General features: G+C 34.9%; 1 protein-coding gene across 7 annotated transcripts in view; it reads left to right on the top strand.

Moving 5' to 3' along the window:
* PPFIA2 (PTPRF interacting protein alpha 2) overlaps positions 1–25,836 on the top strand; it is a 264,534-nt gene that overhangs the window by 82,919 nt on the left and 155,779 nt on the right. For 2 of the 7 annotated variants that reach the window (XM_062491238.1, XM_062491237.1), the window contains exon 1: positions 260–340. The exons of the other annotated variants lie outside the window; for them this stretch is intronic. In XM_062491238.1, coding sequence (XP_062347222.1) covers positions 260–340 — 81 coding nt within the window. Of the gene's footprint in view, positions 1–259; positions 341–25,836 lie in introns of those variants that run through there. 7 annotated transcript variants of the gene reach the window in all.

Raw genomic sequence — 25,836 nt, 5'->3', positions numbered from 1 at the left:
TTGGCATTTCTCATTTTTATTCATCGTGCATATTACAAGAGACTAGCAGAGCTGGAGGTCAGGGAGCAATGACCTTACAGTTTAGCTCACAGACACAACAGTGAGGAATTCAAAGCAGTGCCACTGCCCATCTGAACGGATGGGGCAGACGGAATTTTGTCCAATTGCCTCCCTAAATGTATAAAAGGATTTGTTTCCGAGCTTAGCACTCTGCTCTGCATCTGTAGCTCTCTGTGGATTGTATTCTGTGTGACCAGAAATGATATTCTCGGATATGAACACTGTCTCTGCCTCTCCTAAAGTGCATCCTCCTAATGGGACCCGGTTTTATACCTTTCAGGTAAGTGAACTTTAATCAAACTGAAAGGATTTTAAGCAATAGGTAAACTTTGAGTAAGAGTAGCTAATATGTTAAGAAGCTTATGTATTTGTTAGTTTTGTATAGGTAGGAGAAAAAAATGAAAGAAATCAATATCATCATAGTAAATTTGCCACCTCAAAAAAAAAATCAGAATGTAATTGCTCCTATATTAACCCAAAATTACATTCATTATGATTTTGCTATTGTTTGTGCTTTCCAATGATAGTATCATCTTGCAATTACTTAGACTTATAGTTCCTTACAAGGACCCATACTGTCTTTTTGTTTAGTTCAGATAAGCACTCTGTTGAAATTACCAGAAATTCCAAACTCATGTTATGCAAAATATATTTTTAAAACTTTGTATATTGTACCTCTCTGGATTTTTAAAATATTAATCCTGAATGTAATTTCATGCTAGCTGATGCTTAATTTGATTCCTGTGAATAGTAATACATGTAGAATTGATAGGACAGCATAATCTATTGGTAGGATTATTAAGATTCTCAATTTTAAGCCAAGTTTTGCTTCATCCAGGTAAATAAGCTTGAGAGTTTAGCTAAGGGTAAAATGTATTATATGCTCTGTATCTTAATTGCAAACCAATATAATTGCAACCATCTTTAAGTAGCATTTTATTATGAGTAATCTTCAGTACCTTGGCTCTGTAAAACTATGTACTCCTACATTAAGATTAAACAAGAATTAAAAAACCCTCACACACACCCCTGCCCCAGATGGTCCTTAGAGCATTTTGGCCCTGCAAGGCAAATCAAACACTCTACTAACTTAAAGTGGCAACAGCTTTTTCAGCGCAGCCTCTGATACAGTTAGGATTTAAATATCCTTCTTGCTCCCGATTGCCTAGAAGGTTTGTCTTTTTCATTACTTATGCTGTTGTAGAGGGATTCTTTAATTTGTAATAAATCCTGTGTATACGACCAGAACAAGCAATCTGAAGCAAATATGATGGTAAAAGTTGATTATAAAATGAATGGCAAACTTCTATTGCAAAATCCAGGCACAGCATTCTTTAGGTCAAATATTGCATTGCATTCTTGTCTCCTTTTAAATCCATTGTTTTTAATTTTACTGTCTTGCCCTTCTTACAGTGGTGTCAAATAATAGTTGAGGGTTGTGCAGAGAGAATGGCATCCTCCTAACAGTGGCGATCTGCTGATCCTGGCAGTGATTCAGAGACATGAATGCCCCAGGCCTGTTCCTCTACAGCATGACTACTTTTTTCACACACTGACTTCTAAATATTCTCTACAGCCTCCTGTAGCTATGCTCTTAAACACAGTTCCTGACATCAGGGATTCTTTCTGAATATGTTGAGTTGAAAAAGTCACAAAAATTAGGATGCTTAGTTGTGATACCAAACTGAATATCTTATTTTGTGATACTTTATGAAAGTGCTAAAGTATATATATTTTTGACAATATGCATTACTGTTACTAGCAATCCCTGTGATTACCGTAGATATTATCCCACATGCAAAAATTCTCTTTTCAAAATTATTTCTCCTGCAGATTTTTGACCTAAGGGATCACTAAATGAAAGGAAAGTAGAACTAAATTTCCTGTTGCATCCTGGATACTTCAATGAACAATGTAGATAGAGTTAAATGACCTTGGAATGTAAAACTGTTAATTCTGGACAGTATGTGTTTGTGTTCTAGAACAGCTTGGTGTTGTCCTTGCAAAAATAATCCCTGAAAATAAAATAAAATCTAAAAAACCAAAACAGCCAAAGAGAGCCTGTATTGTCCTGTGATGTCCTTTTTCAATCTGTTCCCCATTTATTTATTTATATATGTGCAATATAAAGTTACGTGAAGCAACTTTCCAGTTCTTGCCTTGGCTTCATTGTTGCTTGTCTCCTAGCTTTTGACCACCGTGTTTGTGCTGCCTTCTCTTTTCCTCTTGAGTTCCTTCAGTCTTTGCTTGCAAATGTAATAAGTGCTGAGAAAGATGTCATGGAATTCCTGTTACTTATTTCAATCTGTTTTAGAGTACTGTCACCTTTTGCTTTCCTACCTATTTTATTGTTTCTATATGTTACATTGAATCTCTTTGAGACAGAGAATATCTTTTGTTTAAATAGGTTTCAAAGTTTTGGAGCTGGTTAATGGTTCTTAATTTGAAATATGTACACTGGTATTTAACCTAAATACGTGAAAATAATCTTAGCAAAAGCAACGCCTAGCATGTTCAAAATGGACCAAATACAAAAATTGTGAGATGAGAGCCTGAACAGATTGAAGGAGGGCAATGAGTGATTAAGCTACTGATTTCATTGTACATTGATGTAACCATTAAACAGTTGATTTAATTGTGCATTCATTCAATAACACAACATAATAATTCTTTCAGCAATGGAAATGGTACTGAAAGAAGCAAAAAATAGGTGTGCAAATTGTAACTTTATTATCAGCATTTCACTGATGTTCTCAGGAAATAAGACCAAGTTGGATTCTAGTGGCCAAGGAATCAGACTGGACATACAGGGATGCATCTAGCTGAGCACGTGGGCTGGGGATAATCAGTTATGGTTTGACAGACTAACTATCTGAAGATTCTTGGTGCTCCAATGTCTATCCCTAATTACATCAATGTCTGTGTCTATCTAGAAGCTATGATGTTTCTAGTGCCATGGTTCTGCTCAGGAAATTTGTCCTGAAACTCTGCAAATCTTAAAAACATGGTTTGGTACAGTGTATTTCCTGAAACACCTGCTAGAATTCAAAGAAGTTTAAGTTTTGATCCTTGGACTATACTTTATTAAAGCAAGTAAAATAGGAAAATATATATAGGAGAGGAGCTTATATAAAGAAGCTAGGTATTTTTTGAAAGGAAGGAGTTGTAATGCTGTTATTAACATGGTTTAACTTTATAATAATCAGAGCAGTACCAAAATATAGTGCTTTGTATTTCAATAACACTGTGTTTCATCTCAGTTTTTCTGTGCCAACCTTGATAGATTTCTGCAGCTATATAACAGAAAGCACTGATTTTCTTTCTTTTTGCATTCATAAAGCTTGATAAAAAGATAGTATTTCTGCTACTTGAGGTGGATAAATTAGTTTCCCAGGAGTTCCACAGTGAGTATCTTTCGTGGATATTGTAAACAGGAAAATTAAACATTGTAGTAACATGGCCTTGCTCTCTGCTTGGTCATGTATTTTGCTGTATTTAATGGTTATTTGCATATAATAACAATACAAGCGGAAAAGTTTGGATTAGAAAGGAGATAATTTTAACTTGATTACTGGTTGTGAAATTGGAAATATTCATTCACCGAAAAAATGTTTTTATTCAGTCTGTTTTTACTGAGACCTTGAGGGTTGCTCCTCTTTTTATGAAATTATAGCACAAGGGAACTTAATTTCAAAAATTTCAGATTTTGCTTGAAAGGTGAAAGTTGTTTAATACTGCTTTGGTCATTTAAAAGCAACTTAACTTTATACTGGTCTGTCATATGCAAGAAATGTTTGTTGTTTTCCTAAATTGTTTTTTTATACACATGTGAATACTAACATGCACAACTTCTGAACATTCAATGTATTTTCACATTGTACACGATGTTTATTTCAACAGAATTCAAGTTTTTTTTCTCATTCAGGGTCTAAGAAGAGTATTTCTAGCTCTTACAAATTTCAGTTATTAAGCTAAGCATACATCTAAAGCCCAGAGCTAAGCACAGACCTAAATGGAAAGTAAAAGGAGTTGCCAGTAGGTTCCATCTTAGGAATTAGGCTTGTGCAGTAGAGAGAGAAAAAACATCCTCCAAAACATCCTCCAGTTGCCGCAGTACATGGTGTCATGGTTCCAGCTGAATCTTTAGCTTTAAAATCAGCCCTATGTAATAACACTTTCCATAAATTTTAACCACAAACTTTAAAAGACTTGGACGCAGTACTCACCCATTTTATAGTCAGATAAGATTTGCATTTTATAAATGCACTCCTAGGACAACTAGAGTGTACTCCTTTTTGCTAGGAAGTAGCAAAGTGAGGGTTGGTCTTTTCTGAAAACTGGGGAGATTAAAGCAATTTTTAAAGTTATCTGACTATCAGAAGGTCCATAAAGAAATAAAAGTATCTTGTTACAAAACCTGCAGAGAAATCCTGAAATATTCATGTGACATAAAATTGTAAATATACTATGAAGTACTGTAAAAGTGCTTTTCAGATCAAAGTTGGGAAACTGGGTTACTGGGAAACTGGGGAAACATTTCTATACATAAAACATATCTATCACCATGATACTGATTTCTGCTGGCTGTTACTTCTTAGCAACTAAAAGTTACTAAGAGACATTGAATTAACAGAATGCAAGTAAAAATGATGCTTTTTGATACACAATGTGCTTTGAGCTGTGTGGATCCGCCCCCTCTCCTCCCCCCCCCCCCCCCAGATTCTAAAAGAAATTCTAGATGTACTCATTACTTGTCCTATTAATATTTATATTAATAATCTAAATTATATGTATACCTACCCAGAACTTCTTTTTTATACTGTTTTATATTTTCTTTCATGTATCTTATATGAAAATAGTAAATGAAACAAAAAGCCCCTTCTATAAAAGAATCTCATTAGAATTTGTAATTTTACTTATTAATGTACAGTTAGTAGGTATGCTATTCTAGACTTGTTTAGTAGGCCATAACTTTTGAACTGTTTTGTTGCTCCATATATTTCAGTGCAATATAATTTAGTATCAAAGAAAACAGCTTTAAGTTTCTTTGGAGAAATAACCTAGTGCTATGAAAATAAATATATTCCAGCTGATGAAGATAAGTTATTAGACACCTTGTATCTCACCACTCATACCACAGCCAAGTTCTTGTAAAATTGGGTGACTCTGTTACAGCTCTATGCAGACTTTATTGCAGACGTAGAAAATATGCCACATATAACATGCAGATGAGAACCAAAAGATTGTGCATACTTTCATCTGTGTCACCTCATCCATGGGAGAACTGTGGAATCTGATTTTACCTTGAACATGCTGGCTGAGCATGCGGGCAGATCCTTCCAGCGACCCTCTGCCAGGAGTAACATTTCTCCCTTAGTTTTGCTTAAATAAAGATTTTCATGTTCTTATTTATGGCACTGGCACTATAAATTTTTTTTTCAGAAACATCACATAGAAGTTCTAGGGGCATGATCTTTGTGAAGGCTGCAAGTAGAAGCCAATTGGTAACTTGCACCAGGAATGATGGTGAACATCACTGAAAGGCCAGCTATAGCAGGAGTCCACTGAGTAACTGGGTTGGTGTGGCAGAAGTTGTGGTGCACATAATGTAGCTTGCTGTGGCCTTCAGAAGCTTTGAAACCTCTGTTAGTGAATACAAACAACAGTAGCCAAAAGGTTGACAGTGAAGTCATTTTTAAAGACATCTGACATGTTAACAGTGGCAGAAGATAGTAATGCTGGACCAGCGCTTTACTGTGTAGCCAAAAAAAAAAAAAGGTGTCTTTAAAAAATATGGGCAGTGTCAAAGGCAGGAGAAAATAATAAAGTGATTTGCATTGCAAATACCTTGGAAATATTTATAGCTGTATAACTGGGTTTTATATAATTTTGGAATTTAGGAATTTCAGAGGAGTAGTGTGAGAAATCTACTTACAAGCTGTTTTATTCAGAAATAAATGAAAAATAGCAATAATGTGGGTCTCACATTATAAATTAGTGTTATTTACTATTATTTTATTATTCTGTTATACATATTTTTATTGTCTGGTGGGAACAAACTTAGAGATTTTCTGCTCAAATACAGACTTGGTAATACAGTGTTATTCTAACAGTAATAAAAAAAATAATTTCTCTGTACACAGCTATTGAAGGAGAAATATTTGAAAATTTTATACATTAAAACATGCTATGGCAAATAAACTTACAATCATTTTAATCTGGAGGAATTGTTTCTAGAATGGAGAATGTGAGCATTTGTTAATCAGTTCAGCTACACTGACAATAAGTTTAATCATTTTGCTAAGTTGGTGAGAATGTGGCACTTGGACTCCAAAAATGGAACAGAATTATTCAGTCTGACAGGAAATTAAGAACATTGTTGAAGTGTTCAGCTAAAATGTGTTAAAACTATGTTACTGTGAAGTATTTAATGTGCCTTGGGTATCTAGAGAAATAATTTTGTTTGCACAACAGCCGGGGTTTTTCTTTTTACATAATTCTGTTGTGCCAGAGAATTGTAATTTGTGGCCATCAGAGTTCTTAGAGACAGTGTTTTTACCGCAATCCACACCTATGCCACACAGACCATCTCTGTAAAGGTACTTGTTTTCTGGTTAGCTTCTGAGTTTTAGCTGGAATTGGGCATAGAGCTGCCCCAGTTGTGGGGCTGTCCCACCATTTACCCTCTTCCCGCTTAAAAATCAGTAGTGCTGCATCACTCCATATTTTCCAAAGTTTGTTTTTACAGCCAGTCAATAAAATGGTCTGATAGTTTTTATGAATCTGCTCTGCATGCAGCGAATTGGGAAGGGTGACTTTACTGAATATTAACTGACTGTTTTGATCTGTGGGTAACATTTACATCCTGTTCTGGGAAGACACGCAGGTTGCATAAGGAAAAGCTTTGAACCATTTTGATTCTAAGATAAACCTAATTACTATGGATTCGGTAGTAGAAACCAGGAAAACTAATCCTTGCCAAAAGCCACAAGTCAAAAGTAACTGTATGCACATACATGCACACATGCTTTCAAAAAGAACCCCAAATAATTAAGAAAGTAATTGAGCACAGAACAGCCCAGAGTTTTTTTCAGTTGTTGAGACTTTTTAAATTGTGTTGCTTACTCAAAGAATACACAAATTCGAGTAAGTGAAGAATACAGGATCTTTAAATACATAGATACAACAAAATAGAAAGATAGAGCTTAAAGTCTTTGTCTCAACTAAATATTCATGTAGATTTTGTTTTGCTTGTCATAAAAATAATTTTTTCCTACATAATACCATTATTTTATTTGTTGAAACTAAGCAGTAACCAAGCAGAGCACTCAATGCAACTTTCCTATGTGGAATTCCTGTGACATAGAGTTTGGCCCCTTCTACTCTGAAATGAAATGAAATGAAGTCAGAAAGTACCTTTTCTTCCAGAACCAGTGGAGCTAAACTGGAGCTTCTATTTCTTTTGCAGCTGAGTGGATGTGACCAATAAAAGCAGAGGGCCAGTAGGAGGAATAGCAATAGGAGTGCTCTCCTCCTATTCCAGAAATAGGATCATGGTACAGTTTCTGAATCATAGCTAGAAACCACGTTTTGCCTCAATTTCAGAAGAGCTTTCAGTGTTGGATTATTTTACAATAATTTAGATGGAAAATAAGGAAATGTACTGGTGTTTTCTAGATTAGTAAGGATACTAAGGATTATTACACATTATGTGTGTTGGTTTGATATTGGTTGGTCCAACTGAATACAAGCTGTATAGAGTTTCAGATAATATGCTTTCTTTATAGGGAAAACTGGAACAATAGAGGCATATATTCTGTTCTGAGAGAGCACAGACTATTTCTCTGTGGAGCAACATTCTCAACATCCTGTATAAATTCTGATGATAATCTGTAGGAAATGGCAAGGTTTTTCCCTTGATGAATATTAGCAATCTTGCTGTGCAGCACTGATGAAACTTTCTTATCCCTGTCTGAGAGGGAAGTGTAATTGGCTGATTTCACTGTATATTTCAAATATATTCCTAGTAGTTGTCTCAGCCGTAGATCATACTGCTGCCACCTTCTTGAATTGCTACACGTTGGACTAAATAGGGGACACTACTATCCTAGAACAGTATTAATTTTGTTTTGTATAAAGCATTTCGTCCTCAAGGTCTTTTTAAATATTGTTTAGAAATTTGTAAGGCGAGAGGATCTGTTGTCTGCCTGATACTCATAATCTCTCCATTGTCAACAGTATCAGCTGATGATTTTGAAAGGTGGGTGATCTACCTGAAGATTTCTTCTTTTACTTACATGTGTCTTAAAGCAAGGAAAGAAAGCAGGTGAAGGCAGAAAATGCAAAATACTTGGCATGTTGAACTATCCCAAGACTGAAGGCAAGCAACAAAGTGCTTAAGTGATTTTAATGGTTTTAAATACTTTGAGATGTGAATAAAGTTTTTGCTGAGGAAATTATGAGGAACAATGTCTATAGATAAATCATTTTTGGGTGAATTACTATGATAGAAACAGCAAAGTAAATAATTTCACCTTTATTTATAGGTTGTATTTTCATTTTGAATGCAATAGTGTTAGTATACATCACAATATTTTTAATACTAAAACTCTTAGTAGTGATTTTAGTAACTAAATTTTATTTTGTCTCATCAATTCCTGTCTAATTCAATATTCAATTGTCAGTTATGCTTAGCAGAACATTTATGGAGGACTATGAGGATAGGATTGCTTGAAAGTGACAGCCGGTGTAATTCAGTTGAATTGTGATTCACCCAAAGATGTAAACTACTGAGAAGAATATGAATTCAGTATTTTCACTGGAAGAATTAGAATTAATGATTCATGGAAACTTAAGTGTTCTGTGTTATTTTTGCACTAGGAGAAATTTTACAGTTCTGCATGACTAAGAGTGCTTATTGCTATGAAATGTGTTACTCCTACTGATCAATCTAACAAAGTATAAATTAAGTTTTATTTATATTTTTAATTAAGTATTCTGCATGTATCATAGTGGCACAGCGTGAGGAATGACTTTTTCTACACTATCAGCCTCAACAGTGTTGGCACTGAGCAAAGCTTTGCAAAGGGCAGTGAGGAGATGTCAGTAGCTCTGAAAATGTGTTGACTGTGTGGTTATCTGTTGATGTTCTGGTGCTATGAGCCTAGCCAAGGACTAAGGGAGGGTACTTCATCTGAATTGTTGTGGTTATGTCTCCAATAGTTAATCTGTAGAGCAAAGAGGAGGATCACATATCTGTGTCATCTATAGGAAGGTTGTATTGGAATAGGTCATCACATCCTCAGGCTGTACATCCACACAGGGATGGAAAGCATGAGATTCACTCTCAGAGGTCATCTTTCAGTTTCATTTTATCCAGGATGTACCCAGGCTCTCTGAAATCACAGTCTTTTTTTATACAGCAAGTGGAAGAGTTCATTAAATTTTCTAGTTTTAAATGCTCTTCTTCATATAGCCATATATGCGCTCTTCATATAGGCACCTTCAACTTAAAGGCAATGTTTATCTGTAAGAATTTTTACATGATATTACTGAAAATAGAGAATAAAGGGAAAATATATGCTATACCGAGTAGTTTATATTTTCCTGCAATTTGCATTAGCTCTTTGCTTTCCTTTATAAAGAGGGAAATCTGATGTACATTACAGCCTCTGTAACCCCTACAGCCTCTAACATCAGCTCCTGACCCTGTTTGTATTTGTGTTCAGTGGGCTGTACCAAGAATTTATGTCTTCAAACAACTTTTGGAGAAAGAGCAGTTTGCACTCTTTCAGTCAATCAGAATTACTAAATTAAATCATCATGACTCCAGCATGGACTGTGACTCTGTCCCTAGAGTGATTGTGAAGGGATTCATTAGAGCAATACTATACTTAGAGTATTTTAAGCATTTAAGGAGAAAAGGCAATCCAGAAGTTCAAAGAAAATGCTCATGGAAAAATCAGTGTTCTTATTTATCACTTTTAAAATAAAAATTAAAAGGATGATTTACCTGTCCATTTCTTTAGTAAAATCATTTATTGTACTAACTTGATAAAGATCCTAATGTTGAAGAAAAAATTTAAAACCCCCTGTCTATATGACAGACTATTTATTTCCAGGTATTTGTTCCTAATACTTTACTATAAGCATCCATGTATCTTCACAGGAGAAGGGTCCTGTAAATTTGCTGTTTATCCAGTTTATGATAATTTTTTTTTTTTGGTCAAATTAAGTGAAATCAGTGAAGTTGTTATTCCATCAACTGTCAGATACTTTTTTAGAGAAGTGGCACTTGCAGGTGAACCTGTAGTTCAGTTTGCATGGTCACTAGGCTCAGTAGCATAGAGAAATATTGCTGCTTTCAAATATTTTCTGCCTTCACTGGAAAACTTGTATATCTTAATTGTTTGATTGGTTTGGGGCTTTTTTTCCATGAAGTGCCATAATGAGGTTGTGACACTTCAACAGAAGTGTTTTGGAGCAGTTTCTAGGTCAATGATTATTTAATCCATTTATGCCTTCAAGAGCTCCGACTTTTTAAAAATAGTATATATTTTGTATTTTATGGTAAACCACATGAAGTAGCCCAGTACTTCAGCATGTTTGTGAGATGATACTGTCAAAGATTGATTTTTTTTTTTCTGAAATTTATTTTTGAATTTCTTGATAAAGCTTTATCCTGCAAAATTTGAGAAATTCACTTGAGAAATCTTTCTCACAGTATACCTATGCAGTCACTTTTTTGTTGGTTTTGTTGGTTTTTTTTGCCCAGTAAATATATCTAAATCAAGCATATATACACAGGAATTTGAATATGTACTTGTGTTCACATGCATATATTTGACTGTGAAAAAATTGCTCTTTGGAATCTGTTATAAATGGCAGGGCATCAGAAATCTTTGAAGCACTGAAATAATTTTTAAGAGTAGGAGGGTTTTTTTGTAATTTTGAGGGATTTCAGAAGCCAGATTTTAAAAATATCTGAGAAAGCATGAGCTCTTACAGCTATGCAGCTGTCATTAGCTGTCACAGACCGCTTAAATACGGCGTTGAGTATTATTTAATTACTGACATTATTCGCAAAATATTTTGTGTTTTTCCAGACAAATTTGAGGGTATGTCAATCTAGTCTCATTTTGCATATGTACAATTAGCCGAAGGCTGATAATTTTGGGGTATCTGTGTAAAAGAATAAACTAATGAAATTCTAATGTCAGGGTGGAACTACAGCTGAAGCACTTGATATGTCTTTGAAATAGAGTCTAGGAAGGAGTCCAGCCTTGTGTGCTGGTCTTTCATCACACCTCTACTCCTGTAGGTAGCAATATGATTTATGTGAAATGCTGGCATATTTCAGGATCTGTTTTCCATGCTGACTAAAAATATATAGCTCTATATATAGAACTTTTTTATTCTTCATCTCTTCTACTGCTTTTAGAATACCACTGGATAAGGCTGTATAGAAATCTGATCAGAGAGAGAGCTTACCTTCCTTTTCTTCAGAAAACAATGTCCAAGGCAATTCTTTCTCATCATTCTTATTTATTATCTAAGTGAAGCAAGACTTTTACCTCTTGGAGACCTCTGGCCGTAGACAAGTTGAGGAAAGTCAGCATATGGTATGTGCTAATGGGTTTGCTAGCATGTTTCCTCTCTGATTCATTCTGAGGATGCCAGATTTCAGAAAACTGCTTTTGAATTCTTTATTTCAGTTTCAAGAAAAAAAATCTATTAGCTGACCACCCATCAACGAAGAAGGATTTCAGAGCTGTAAGGTGAAAATCCAAGAGCCAGATGTACAAGGAGATAGTGTCATGATTTTTATTTTGGGTCACAGCTTTCACTGGAAAAGCAAGAATGCCACTGTATCTAAGTCTAAATCTGCAATTAAGCAACTGAGAGGAAATTTGAATTTGTGTGCAATTAAGCATCTGTAACACTTGAAAAACACATTTAGTTTTGTTGTTGGTTTTTTGTTTTTTTTTTTCCAAAGGCAGCCAGAGCAAGGGAACCAGGTATGCTGACCAGTAATTCAAGACCAAATTTGTTTTACTTTTGGCAAGTCAGCACCTATGAAAGAATTTCTGGTAATTCCCTCTTTACCAAACAAAAATGTAACAAAATCTCCTAGATCTCTGCAATTGGGCAAAGGGCTGAAGCTAGCTCTTTTGAAGATCACTGTTCTTGTAAAGGAAGGACTTCGAGAAGGAAATATTTTTTTTTTTTAAAGAGAGGATTTTACAAAGACAATTAGGAGTCATTTAAATCTTGAGAAGGTAAAGTGCAGAGTAATGTGGTTGAAGAATATGCTGGAAGCTTTCCTATGGCATCTGCAGCATCAGAGATCCAAATCACAAATTGGATTATATTTCTCTCACACACAAAAAAGGATATGGATATTTTCAAATTTAAGTCCCACTCATTTTGTGTACCAGCTGCTTTATCACCATTTAGTCTGCTGTTATTCCACTTACAGCTCTGATATAGTTACTGTACTTTTATCATCTCATAGAACATGACAAAAATAAATATTCAGAGAGCAGCTGAATATACAGTATGGTATGACTGGATTGTATAAATTACTGAAGAAATAATAAGAATAGTTTCATTCCATATGTTCTGCATATTTGGGAAAACCAGACCTGTTAGCTATGATTTTCACCTCACATTTGCACAAAACCAGTGTAAGAATGGAGAGTCAAACCCATTATTTTCTTCCACCTAATTTCTTCCAAATAACAGCGTTATATTACTTCCTGACAGGGTTTAATTACTGCTCCAAAGATTTTACATAAACTAAGGTTTGAGATTCTTCAGAAAATTCAGCAGTGAATTTATCTGGCCATGAGAAACCTAGCAGGCTTGTTGATGTTATTATTTTATTTACTGTGCATACATGCCTTTGCGTGTGATGTGCAAGTTAAAATAATTTCAATTATATAAATTTTATAAATGGTGAGCACAGCTAAGACACATTTTTTGCTAAGTCAAGGTACAGATCTATTTTTTATCTTTTCAAAAATAAATTTGGATTAAAGATCAAAGGGAATACAGATTCCCTTATTTTTCCAGGGTTTTGGGATCCTCCATGCAGTCATCTTTCCAATATAAATGTTTTACCTTCACTTTCAGGGCAATATTCATCTCACCTGATATTCTATATCCATACTGTGAAGCTCTAGGCAGACTTCTGAACCTGCTTACAGATACACCAGCCTTTTTATGTGTATTGTTAAAGGATGTAAAATACTACAGAAGCACCTGTTTCAAAGATTATATGAGCAGCTCAGGATGGTTATCTTCAATATTTATGTGCTGATTTTTGGTCAAATCAGATTTACTTACAGGAATTATTTGGCTTGTTTTTAAACTTAGCTGATATTTTTACATATTGAAAACTTAAGGAGGAATAGGTTCTTCTTCATGAAAATTTTGTGTAGTGAGGTTTGATGTATGGTTGTATAACCCTTTCTTGTATTATGCTATTTTATAGAGTATGATATAGACATGGTAAAATGACTCTTTAATACTGAAATAAACACCTTTCTTTGATTTTTATATGAAATGTTATGTCTATAACCATAGTAAGACTGGCATTTCCAATGGAGAACAGATGTAGTATTGGCTTTTATATAAATCTTCCATTAATGAATACATCTAAAAATACTGTTCATTTATATTTGTAGTGGAACTGCTTTCAAATTTGAATACTGTCCCTATGATATGTTTACTTTACTTACATTGCTGAAGGAAAATTCTGTCTGCTTAATTTTCAAAATAGTTTTGATGTAATTCTATCTGTCAAGAGAGCAAAACAATATTATTATGTCAAAGTTTACATATCAAGAGATCAGACAACTTCATAAATAATGTTATAGTATGCTTGAAGAACTGCATGTATTAAAATTGTCAGCCCTATAACTGCTTTATTGTCCTTTTTGATAAAAAGAAGTGGTATAGGGGTCAATTTGAAGAAGACATTTTACATAAAAACTTCAGTTTTTGTACATCTTGTCTAATCTTGAGAGATACTAAAGTCAAAGACTTCTGCTTTGTTAAAGTAATTAATTCAAGTTTGCAAGAATGAAAATTAGAAATTATTTCTGAAATTCAATGTAATTTTTCACTTTTCTAAAGTGATAAGGAGAGCTATATCGGTAGATTTCAAGAAACAATGTATCAAAGAAACAAAATGTAAGGAGCAGTTTAATTATGGAAAACGAACATTACCTCTCTTATTAAAGCCTCATTGTAATTATAGTTATAGATTTCACCATACAGTACTGAAAGTTCAAATCCATCCCAGTTTTCTCTCTTCTGCCACGATGTTTGATTCCATACTGAAGAAGATGGTATATTTTGCAAGTGCAGCCACTGAATAAAAGTAGAATTAAATAATACAATTAAAAATACAATACAACTAGAAGTATGTATCAGGTAGTATAGATTGAGGGGGAAATTTTGTCATCTGTCTGAAAAGTGAGCTTTCCCTCAAGTGGAACTAGAAAGATCAGATAAGTGAAGCTTTTTTTTCGCTATTTCAAACCATCCGTGATCGTTACAGTACTGATCTGCAGCAGCTAACAAACACTATGACCTGCCCAGTGAGGTAATATAGGTATGGATCTACTAGGTTCTTAAACTCTTCAATGATTTGGTTCTAGGGCAGTGGAGCTGGGCAGTTTGTAGCAAACAAATGCAATGGGTTTAGATAAGCAGTTGTCTGGAAGATATTTCACCAGTTCTGAGGAACAATGACTGTTTTTTTCTAAAGAAACCAAGTGTGTGTAACTGCAGGATCAGGAGTTAGGGAGTTACTATCCAGAAAGAGAAGTACTGGTCAGTGTCTGTTACAGAGTGGAAAGCTACACTGACCCCAGATTTTCAAAGTCTGGGTTTATACTGGCCTACAAATACTTAAGAAAAAAAAAAACAAAAAAAACCCTCCTAAATGTAATTTTGAACCTTTTTTCAACGTCTCAGGTATTTCAAAAGTCCTGTTTCTGAAGTGAGCTGCTTGGATTAGAATTCTTTAGGATCTCCTCCTTTACTATTTGATGCAGAAGGTGCCACAGCCCATTAGCCAAGCATGACTTACAGAGGGCAGAAAATGCAACTCATTGTCAAAGGGCTTGTGTGGAGTTTGTCTTTCCAAATATCAGCTGGCTCCAAACCTCCTTTTAAAGCAAAAACTGTCTGGGACCCATATAAGATAGTAGGATATGCAGGGCTTTTTTCTAGGTCAAAATACAGTCTTTGGAATAGGTGGGTATTGCAATAGAATGAGTGAATTTGTTTGTAGACCCACAGTTCCAAGAAGCAGTATTTATTGCAGCCCCTAGCAAAACAGATGGAACTCCATGCTTCTCGACTTGCTAATTAAACAAAAATTAAAGCTTGTTTCATATAAGCTATTACTTGTTTTTGTTCAGAGCAGTGACAAGAAGGCATGTATTTCTCTTTATATCCCTCTCCTTTCTTGCTTCTGCCTGCTTTAAGAAAAGCTACAATTTTGTGCACAATCTTGTTTTTTAAGAGCTAGAAGGGTAAAATACTTCAAGAAATTTAAACTTCCTTTACAGTCTGAAAATTAACGTTCTTTGTGGGGTACACAGGACATTTCCATTGTAAGTCCTGCTGTGGTAATAAAAATAATGAGATTTTTACCATTTACGATATAAGGGTAGCACTATTGCAAGTATTCAGAAAAAACAACTAGTGAGGCAACTTTTTCATGTCTTAAAGGAAGGATTAATGATAAAGGCTGATGTATTTTTCAGATTGTCAGTGTTTTCAAAGGCTACGAGCCCCCAGAGCTTTGCCACTCTGTAAATGATACACTACACAAACAAATACTGCTCTAGAGAAAACTGATGGAAATAGCATAAATTCCTTACAACAGTTTCTGAATATTTAAAATATAAAGTTTCATATGAAATCATATCAATATATATTCCAAGATTTAGTATCCCATTAATTATTTGTTGTTGGATTTTAATCAAATATATATTAAATTATGAAGCGTCACTATCTTTTCTATGAAAAAAAAAAGTTATCTTCTGGTGTCACTGTCTTTCTGATTTAAAATTATAAGGCTTTAAAGTTTAACTCTTTCAGTTTTAGAAATGCTGGAATTTGATGGCAGTATTGTATCTAAAGTATAAAATATTTGAGGTGCCTTGGCCAGCAATGACCATCGCTACATAGGTCCAGAAATAATGGACCAGAATAATAAGTTATTCTGTAATTAATTTATATGATACATTTACTTTAAAAAAAATTCCTGCTATTTGTAGGTGTTGGAAATTAGCAATACTAAAGGTATGATATTAAAAACAGATAGTGTTTTCTTGTAACTTTTCCTACTATTTCCAGTATTCTTCCAATATTAAACACATAGTTGGAAGTGTTAGAACTTATTTTCCCTTATTATTTGCACTTGTTATGGTGTATTTTTTTGAGTACCAGATTAAATATCTGATATCCATCTTTCTAGATGGAAAAATTGCAACTGACTTTAAGTGGTTCTTGAAGAGCTCCAAAAGATAGGAAGGATAATAAACTTTCTGTTTCTTGCCAAGGAGGAAGATCACAACAATAAACAGGCTGCTATGGCCTGTACTTTATTAACAGTGTCATTGGGAATGTGCTGGTAATTAAAAAGTGCTGGACCAACTGCTGAGCAAAATAGTTAGTTTTCTTTTTTTAGGAGAGGAAGAAGAAATGCAAGATAGTATCAGAAAATAAAAGGCAGAAAAGTAGTCAGCATGGATCTGTGATTTATTGACTTTCTTAGCTACCCCTTCTGACTTGCAGTTTCACTCTGCCAAAGGGTATCTGTGTCTAGAAAAATAAGTAAAAAATAAAACTCATATGTACTGCCTCAAATAGGATTGTATTAAGAACAGTATACACAGCAAGATGAAGAATTTACAAACTTCTGTCATCCTTTCTCAGGAATTGGAAACATCTTCCAGTGATTTCAACTGTCAATTTTTTCCCTTCTTTGAAACTTGTCTTAAGAACAGACTTGTTCTGTTAGGTTGCTTCTCCTTAGAGGGCCTTTGTGATCCAGGAGCAGTGAAAGGGTTTTGTTTTGTATGCCATAAATACAAACCAAAATATTAAACAATAGGCTATCTGCTTTTTATATCTCCTGTATCAATAAAAAAAAGTCTAAGGACTCAATTTGTTTTTTAATGGTATTGATAACACTATAGGACTGCAAAAGAAATCCATGAAATTTTTCAGGTTACTATCCCTCTTGCTATTTTTTATTTCTCAGAACTTATGTCCAGTTTCTTCATCACTTATGAATAGTATTTTAGATGAATGACCTAGAAAGACCAAAAATGTTGTGTTTGTATACCATATTTTCCTTATTTTAGTGTGCTTTCAAAGTACATTTTTTAAACTGCAGAGTTAAAAACTTTTTTTCTTTGTATTAAATATACAGTTGGAATTGCCCACAGAATAAATGTCTTAGTCATGGCCTAATATGCCTGCCTTTAAAGACAGGACCAGATTTTTTAAAATGTCTCATTACTAGATAAATGAAACAATGTAATTTTTTATCAGTAGATGGTTTTTATGTTCTACTCTGTGTGAACAGGCAATTTTATTTAAACAGTAAAAAGCTTTCCAACATCTACGTGGGAAGTTTGCTAGCACTGCTCCAACCATGTTTTTTCACATAATTCAGTGCATGCAATAAAACTGCCCAGAATAATCAGTAAAGATTTTTGTTTCACTTTTGATCCCTCTTGTGTATTTTAATTTAGGCCTGAACATTTTATTTCATTACATATTATCAGACTGGAATTCAAAAGTAAAAACTCTATTGGAAAAATAGACTGTGAGAGCACTTTGAATCTTTTTGGAAGAAAAACAATCCACCAGTTCCTCTCTGTCTAAACGTATTTGTTACATTATTATCAATAAAATTTGTGTTGGTGGAGTAGTACAAAGCTACACAGATCACCTCTGACTTTCTCTATTCATCTTACCACTTTTTCCCACTACACTCCTTACATGCTGTCTTGAGAACAGATATCTTGGAAAGGATATTATCTTTAGACTTATCTAATAACCCTTTTTCCACCCCAAAATGAAAGGGCATGGAAATGTTAGAATTTTCTAGACTTGGAATTTTGTGGCACCATATGCTTAAGAGGATGTTTTATTGCCAGGCACTGATGTTACAGCTAAATTAGAGTGAGGTGGCCATGAGACTGATGAAACAGGGCTAATGGTTTGAAGAATCTGAAGTTATTACATATTTGAAGCCTTGCTCAAAGTAGAAAGCAATTTCTTGTTTTAGACTGGAAAAACAGAACCATTTTCTTAAAAAAAAATGCAACCCACTTTTCAATCACTATTCCATTTTCTTACTTTAGATGACAATGCAATTTTAGTTGTATTTCTTTTCTAAATTTTAACTATACGACCTTTTCCAGAAGAAAGCAGTATACATCAGACTCACAGTGGTTCTGCTCTTCCCCATCTTTTCTTCCCTACTCCAGTCTCCTCCCCTTTTAGAAGCAGATCCTGCTATAGACAAACTACTGTACTTCTGTGCTTCTCTCATGTGCGTGGGCTGGTCTGTCTGTGTTACCAGCAGCTTCTCTGCCCATCTGCATTGTGCAATTATTGAATAAGGGACATGCAGAAAACAGGGGAGACATTTCAGAAACCTGTGCAGTGCAGTGTGTTCCTCTGTTGAATGTACTGTTACTGACATGCAAGACCTTCAGGAGGAAAGCACCATGGTGTAGGAAATAGAGAGTCTCAGTATGCTGGACAAATTACAGAGCTGTGCATGACATCCCATTGAACTCTGGCTGTGGTGATTTCCTTTCACACTGTTTTGTATTGTGAGACAGAGAAATGTCCTACAAGACAAGATAGCTGTGTTACCTTGGAAACGTCCAACTGCCCATGGATAATTTGCCCAACACCTTTGCCATTTTTTGGAGCTTTTAGCCACTCTGGATTTTTTATTCCACTTCAGCAGCCTGATTGGAAAATATGAGTTTCTCATGGAAGAGCAGGTCTTGCTGTCTGTCCAAAACCTGAATGTTTCTCATTTACTCCTTTGTCCATCTCACTGTTCACCCCCAGAACCTGACATTATTGCAATAGTTTGGAAAAAAAAATCTTTTCCTACTTCTTGAGGGTGGCCTCAAAGTGGAGCACCATTTTTCTGGGACAAGGAACCAGGCAGGCACTAATTATTATTTAAGGTGATTACTTTAAACTTACTGTCTAGATTTAGAGTTGTGTGTCTCCACTCTAAGTAAAGAACACAGAGATTTTGGCTGCTGCTTCTGATCTCAGTTATAATATGCACACAAACTAAATTGAAGGATGTCAGACAGTACCTTGCTCTGTATTTTTGAGATAATGTCAAATGTATATAAGGTTAAGGGTTGAACTTCATGTTTTACTTAAACAGACTGTCTTCTTGAGTAAGTTAAATGGAGCCACTGAGCAGTGATCCTGAAAAACTGTTGCAAACTTCTATACAGACTCAGGCAATTTACTTGAGCTTCCTTTTCCATCATTCTTCAGAGGTGAAATGAGATTAAAATGCCCCTTTCCACTCTCCTTTAATCTTCTGATGTGTTAAGATTAGGGATGTGAAGGGAAGGGAGTAGGGCCATTGACTACATTACTTTCTCTACTGCTTCAAATGTCACTATTTTCATTTAGAAATGACTTGTGATTAGCCTTCCTTTTCCCCCCATGTACTGGTACCAGAGGTGCAGTTAGCACAGTTGCTGCAAGTAGATGTCCATCAGCATGAGAGACAGGGAGAAGGAGTTACTGATGGCAGGGCCATGCTGCTTCAAAGACCTGTAAGAGCAGTGTTCCCTCTGAAACCCAAGCAGCACTTGGTCAGTTACAGTATAGTGCTATTAATGGACTGCTTGTAAAGTCGGAGACATAAGTAATCCAGTATAGTTAGGACTGTCAAAAGGACTCCATCAATTCTTTATGTTTATTAAACCACTTAATAAAATGTGATCCTCATTCTGCTTCACATTTAAAACTGATAACCTTGTTTTTCTTTTCAAATCTTATGCAAAACTAATCCCATTAAAGAGACTGCCTTCACCCACATTGTGCTGTGACAAATTCCTTAGGAAACATCACCAAAGAATGTTAATTTTATTTGTGACTTTTTAGTAAGTAAGAAGCAAATCATTTTCCTTTCCTTCCTAGAAAAACTCAGTGGAAAATGCCTGGAAAAAAATGCTCCTCCATAAAGCCTTTTCTGGGGACATGAGACAGATTGGCAAAACCCAGTACAGAAAAAGAACTGCAGCAGTCTTATTTTTAAAGTGACTTTCCAACTTTCTGGAAAGAGGAGACATTTTTGTAGATGGTTTTTAGATTGAAGTTTATGAAGACTTATCAAATAAATGTTCTTATTCTCTGGATGGACTTGAAGATATGTTTCATATTGATCTCAGTATCAATAGATGCTGGAGAAAATGCACTGGCTTCTAGAGCCTGTGCTTTAGAAATGTAATAACAGAGACTAGGGAACAGTCTATTCTAAGGCACATTTGAGAGGTGGTAAAGGCAAATAAATATAGAGAAACAGTGAGACACAATGCTGTAGGATAATCTGGAATCATGGAGTGATACCTTGTATGTTATACCTAATAGTTATTGAAATACATATTAACAAAATGGGAGGAAATTAGACGATAAATAGGTAAACCTGGACTGTATCATGTGCATATAAACAATGTGCCTATTTCCAAAGCTGTTGGAACGGATTGCTGATACAGCTACTATTTGTCTCCAAAATTTCTTTGCCAGGTTTTAGACTATAATTAGTTTTTTTAAAAAATCTGAAAAAGAGGAATTCAAAGACTTTTTCCTTTGTGTGATTATATTGAGATGATAAAAAAAATCACAGAATCATAGAATATCCTGAGTTGAAAGGGACTCATTAGGATCATTTAAGTCTGACTCTTGATCCTGCACAGGACCCCCAAGAGTAACACCATGCATCTGAGAGCATTGCCCAGTGCCCAACCATGCTCTCAGTGAAAACCTTTTCCTAATATCTCACCTAAACCTCCCCTGATACAGCTTCATGCCATTCCCTCAGGTCCTGTCCCTAGTTGCTATAGCTTTTGAACAAGAGATCATTAAAAAAATTCTGCCTGAAAAGTTGTATTGATCAGATATTAAAATATGATGACCTATGTTTTCAGCATATAAAACAGAAGTCTCAGAGCATCATGGTTATGTACATGTGTATAATCTAAGAGCTAAGTTGATCAAAGGATGTCATTCTTGCATGTATAGTGATCAGACCTTGTAAGTTTGTTATAATTAAGGTGTGTGATTCTTTTGAATGGTAGAACTACATGAATAAATCCAGTTGTGTTTCTATCACAAGAATTAAATTCAAAGTCCACTGTAAGCCAAAGGGAATTAAATGCAAGGCATGTGTAATACTAAGTGGCTAACAGGAACACAATTGCCATGGATAACAAGAAATAACAGGATTAGAAATTAAAAATTGCATATTGTAATTCTGATTCTCAATTTATTGTGCATTGATTCAGTTGTGAATCCATGCATGGCAATACCAAGACTGGGAGTTAAATAGAAATGGATCAACTTGTCAACTTTTGAGGAAGTGGAAAAATATAGGACTAGCAGGAACATATAAATTTACCCTCCTTCTAATGCTTAGACCAATACAGACTGACACTTTAGTACAGTCTAATTCATAGATATGTTTTTGCTGATAACTACAGCTGTGGGAAATCTTTTTATTGCTCTGTAGGAATCTTCGAGAATATTATAGAGTGCATTACAAAACTGTTTCTCATACAAAATGAGGTCTGGGTGAACAAAAACCAGTTGAAAAGGAAGCATAAAATAAGTTGAACAAAATATTTTATTAGACAAGTACTTTATTTCACTTCCCAATGTAAAATATGGTTCTAAATAAGTTAAATATGTAGATTTTTTCAGTATGCAAATTAGTACTTTGATATAAAAAGTCAATTATTTTTGAAGCATCAAAATTCAGTAAATATATAAGTTAACTTTATCATCTAATGAAAGTAAACTTGTTAATTTTTTTATTGACCTGAATTTCTGACTTTTTGTATTATTGTTAGAATGACAGTATAATCCAGTACCCTCCATTATTTTTCCCATGACATGGTGGTTATTTTTACTGGAAGTTGTCATGAATCTATATCTTTAAAAGTTACTTAATTGGAATATTAGCATGATGCTACTATGTGAGAGAGTGAGCAATATAGTGTAATATTGATCAACAAAGTATAGATACTTACATTAGAAAAAATGTTTGTGCATTTTGTATCATACAGGGTAGTTTTTAATCATTCAGCTAAGCATTTTCATTTTTGCCTGTCTCTATTTTTCCCATCTGCATTTCTTCTCTTTGGCTTGAATCTGGTTCAGAAAAAAACCATTGTAGCCTGTAAGTAAGTGTTTGCCATTATCTGATAAAAAAACGAATCAAGTTGTCTTTCTTAGCTGAAGTCCCTGTGTTCAGCTGTTCACAAGTAGTATATTTCAGATTTTGGGCCATATTGGTGCCTTTTCAGAAAAGAAAGTATCAGAAACTTTCACCTTGCAATCCACTGAGCCCACCTTTCCTTTCTGCATGTGGTTCGTGCTTTTTGTGTACCATACTAGAACCTTAGTATTTGTTTTTTTAATTTTGTCTTATCCTGTTGGTAAGACAAGCCTATCAGTGTGTCTGAGATCACACAGGCTTGTAGGAGTCCAAGAGGCACCATCACAGGCATCCCTTGAGTAAAGTCACTTCCTTGAATTAGTGCCACTTGTTCTTTGTTGTTGTTGTTTATAATAGTGTTTGCACTTCAGGTCAGGATGTCTATTCTGATTTATTTTCAAATGCAATGCAGTGAGTTTTTCAGACATTTAAATGGCAGCTACAGCGATTGCTTCTACCAGAAGCCTTATGTCTGGGAAAGCTCTCTCAAATGTGTGTAATATACTCTTCCAACTCACAATACTTATTTGATCACAGAAGCTAAAAAAAATAAAAATAAAAATACTGTAAAGCCTGACTAGGTGTCTAGAAATCCTTTAGTTTGGCTTGGTTTTCCTTTATTTTTTATTTTTTCCTTCTTGTAATTATTATTGGTGTTACAAAATTAGAGTGCATCCTAGTGCTCCAACCATGTTGTAGCCTCCGGGGCAGGCTTTTTTGATGTATCAAAAGCTGCCAAGCTCTTGTGCAGTCATGTGGAAAAATATCAAGAGACAAAGGTAAAAGTTGGCTGATGGACCATCAGCTTAGGAAACAAGGTTAAGGAGGTCCAACAAATGAGCTGCCCTAGAGCCAGTGGGCAATAAGGAGGGAATAAATGTTACTTTGTTCACATGTTTTTGCAATACAAATGGTACTTTTATTACCAGGATCTGGGTAAACACACCTTCTGCCTGGTTATTATTTCATGTGTGCATTCCAGAAATCTGTGGCCAGTCATTTAAGCCTTGCCCTGTACTTGTGTCATGCTGCTTTTGAGGGTCTAGGCCAGTTTGGCATTTTGAGAGTCCTTATGTATTCAGCTGAAATCTGAGTGTAGCCCTCTGGTACTGTTATTTATGGGTTTGCTTTGGTATTCTGTCATTGTTCTGTGCATGTTTGTTTAGTTGTATGAAATGCAAAACCCTTTGTTTACTTTCTGACAAGGGATTAGTTTCACCTAGACTAAAATAATGCTTTGAATGAGCTTCTGCTGCTAACAGTGAGGAGGATCCTAAGCTGCAAGTCCTTAAACCTTTTATGTGAAGAGATCAGTGGGGATTGTAAAGTTGACTAAACTGATGGAGATTGCTGTACTGAACAGCTCTCACAGAGCCAAAAACGCTGGACATATGTTTCAGACACATGTACTTCACCAGAGTAATTGGAAAGCAGCGCAGTGTCAAAGAGTTATGTAATATGATGAAGAAAATTACAGAAAAATCATTAAGGGCTTCAGCATAGAATTTACCTAGAATATATTGTGCTAAATATAATGTAGCTGTTATGTATGGCAAACAATATTTTTCATAATTTCTATACACTGTCTCTGGTTAATTATAAATAACACAAAGATATTATACCCATTAGATAATTGGATTAACCTGTAATTTTAAAAAAAATTATCTAGGTACCTTAAAAATAAGATAATGTTATATGTTCATATTCTAAAACCAATCTCAGACTGATCTGAAGGTGATTGTTACTATGGAATCTCAATTTACCTATTTTTGTAGTATATTTACAAGGACATTACTGTGATTACTTCTGTATTATGGCAGGACTTACTTAACTGCCAGTGATAATTTACTTAGACTTTATGGCGGAATGACCAATGGAAATTCTCAATAATGAAAAATATTACTTTTACATTATTAAAGTTACTTAAAAACTTTTTTAAAATTATAATCTACTCCTGCCCATACACTACAAATTTGCTCAAATCATACCATATTATATTTCTCTTTTCCTCACAGAATGCAAAATATATATACTGTAATTTTTTTCTTGCACTTCTGAAATGTGTTTTGCTATATACCGCCAGAAATCCTAGAACTAGTGGGACATGCATGTTGGCATAAAGTCTTCCACCCAGGGGAAACCCAAGGTTGCCCTCTAATGGGACCTTCTCCTGTAATCCACTGTAGCCCAGCCCTCCAAAGCTGCCCAGTAGAACAGCTGACCAGAACACCTGGTCATTACCCTGCTGCAGGTTATACCAGCCTTTATTTCTGCAGAACACACTTATGTGCTTTTCCTCAAATGAGGAAACGGTTGCAAAAGTCCAGAGCAATTTCACTATTACAGAGTTCACACAAGGGAGAAAGGTTTTCAGGCTTCATAAAACAATCTGTAGGGGAAAAAAAATAAAAGAAAAAGACAACGGTGCCTAATTTATGAAGCAGTATGCTCTGCTCTTTGCTGAAATTAATTTCATTTTGTCAGCACACCACAATTAGAGATTATTAGGAGAATGATGATTGTGCTTTTTTATGCCTCTTGGTGTATCTTAGAGCTTCACATCTATCAGCTGGATATCATCCCAAATGAAGGAAAAAGCATATTCTGCCAGGACTCCAACTGGTCCAACTGGTGCACCTGTGTGCTGGTGTGAGCTTTACAAAGGGTCTAGAAAGCTAATGAGAAACTAATGCAGTGTAATTATGGGTTGTTTTTTTATTATTATTATTATTATTATTATTTTTGGGATGGGGAGGGTGTTGAGTTTTATTTTGAGCCCTGTGAGAAACAAAATGCCTTTTGATGGGAAGTGTACCTGTGATATGAAATGAGAGGGCTGTGTTCTGTCTCAAAATGAGGAAAACAGATGCTTTTTCTGGCATTATTACTCAAAATAAAAAGGGGAGGGGTAGGTGAGAAGCGATTACAAAGAGCATTCTCACTGCTTTTGAGCACTTAAATAATGTATTTTATACACACCTTTTTTTTAGGTCCTGTTGTTTGACTCTTAAATGTAGCTGCTGTTCATACATGTTGCTATTGTTTTGAAATAGCTGTGTTTTTAGAGTACATTCATTTCATCAAATATGACTTCTTAAAGAATCACACTGATGCTATTGCACAGGTTTTTGTAGACCTTCCATTGTTACCTAAGAAAATTTTCAAGTGTATTACTCTCTGAAAATCTGTCTGCTGGTCTGGAAGCAACATGTCAGGTTGAGCTGAAGCTGAAACTCAGGAGCATTTGTAAAATG

Source organism: Cinclus cinclus, chromosome 4, assembly GCF_963662255.1.
Source record: "Cinclus cinclus chromosome 4, bCinCin1.1, whole genome shotgun sequence".
NCBI lineage: Eukaryota > Metazoa > Chordata > Aves > Passeriformes > Cinclidae > Cinclus > Cinclus cinclus.
Note: the sequence above shows the minus strand (reverse complement) of the source record. Positions and strands in the feature narration are given on the sequence as shown.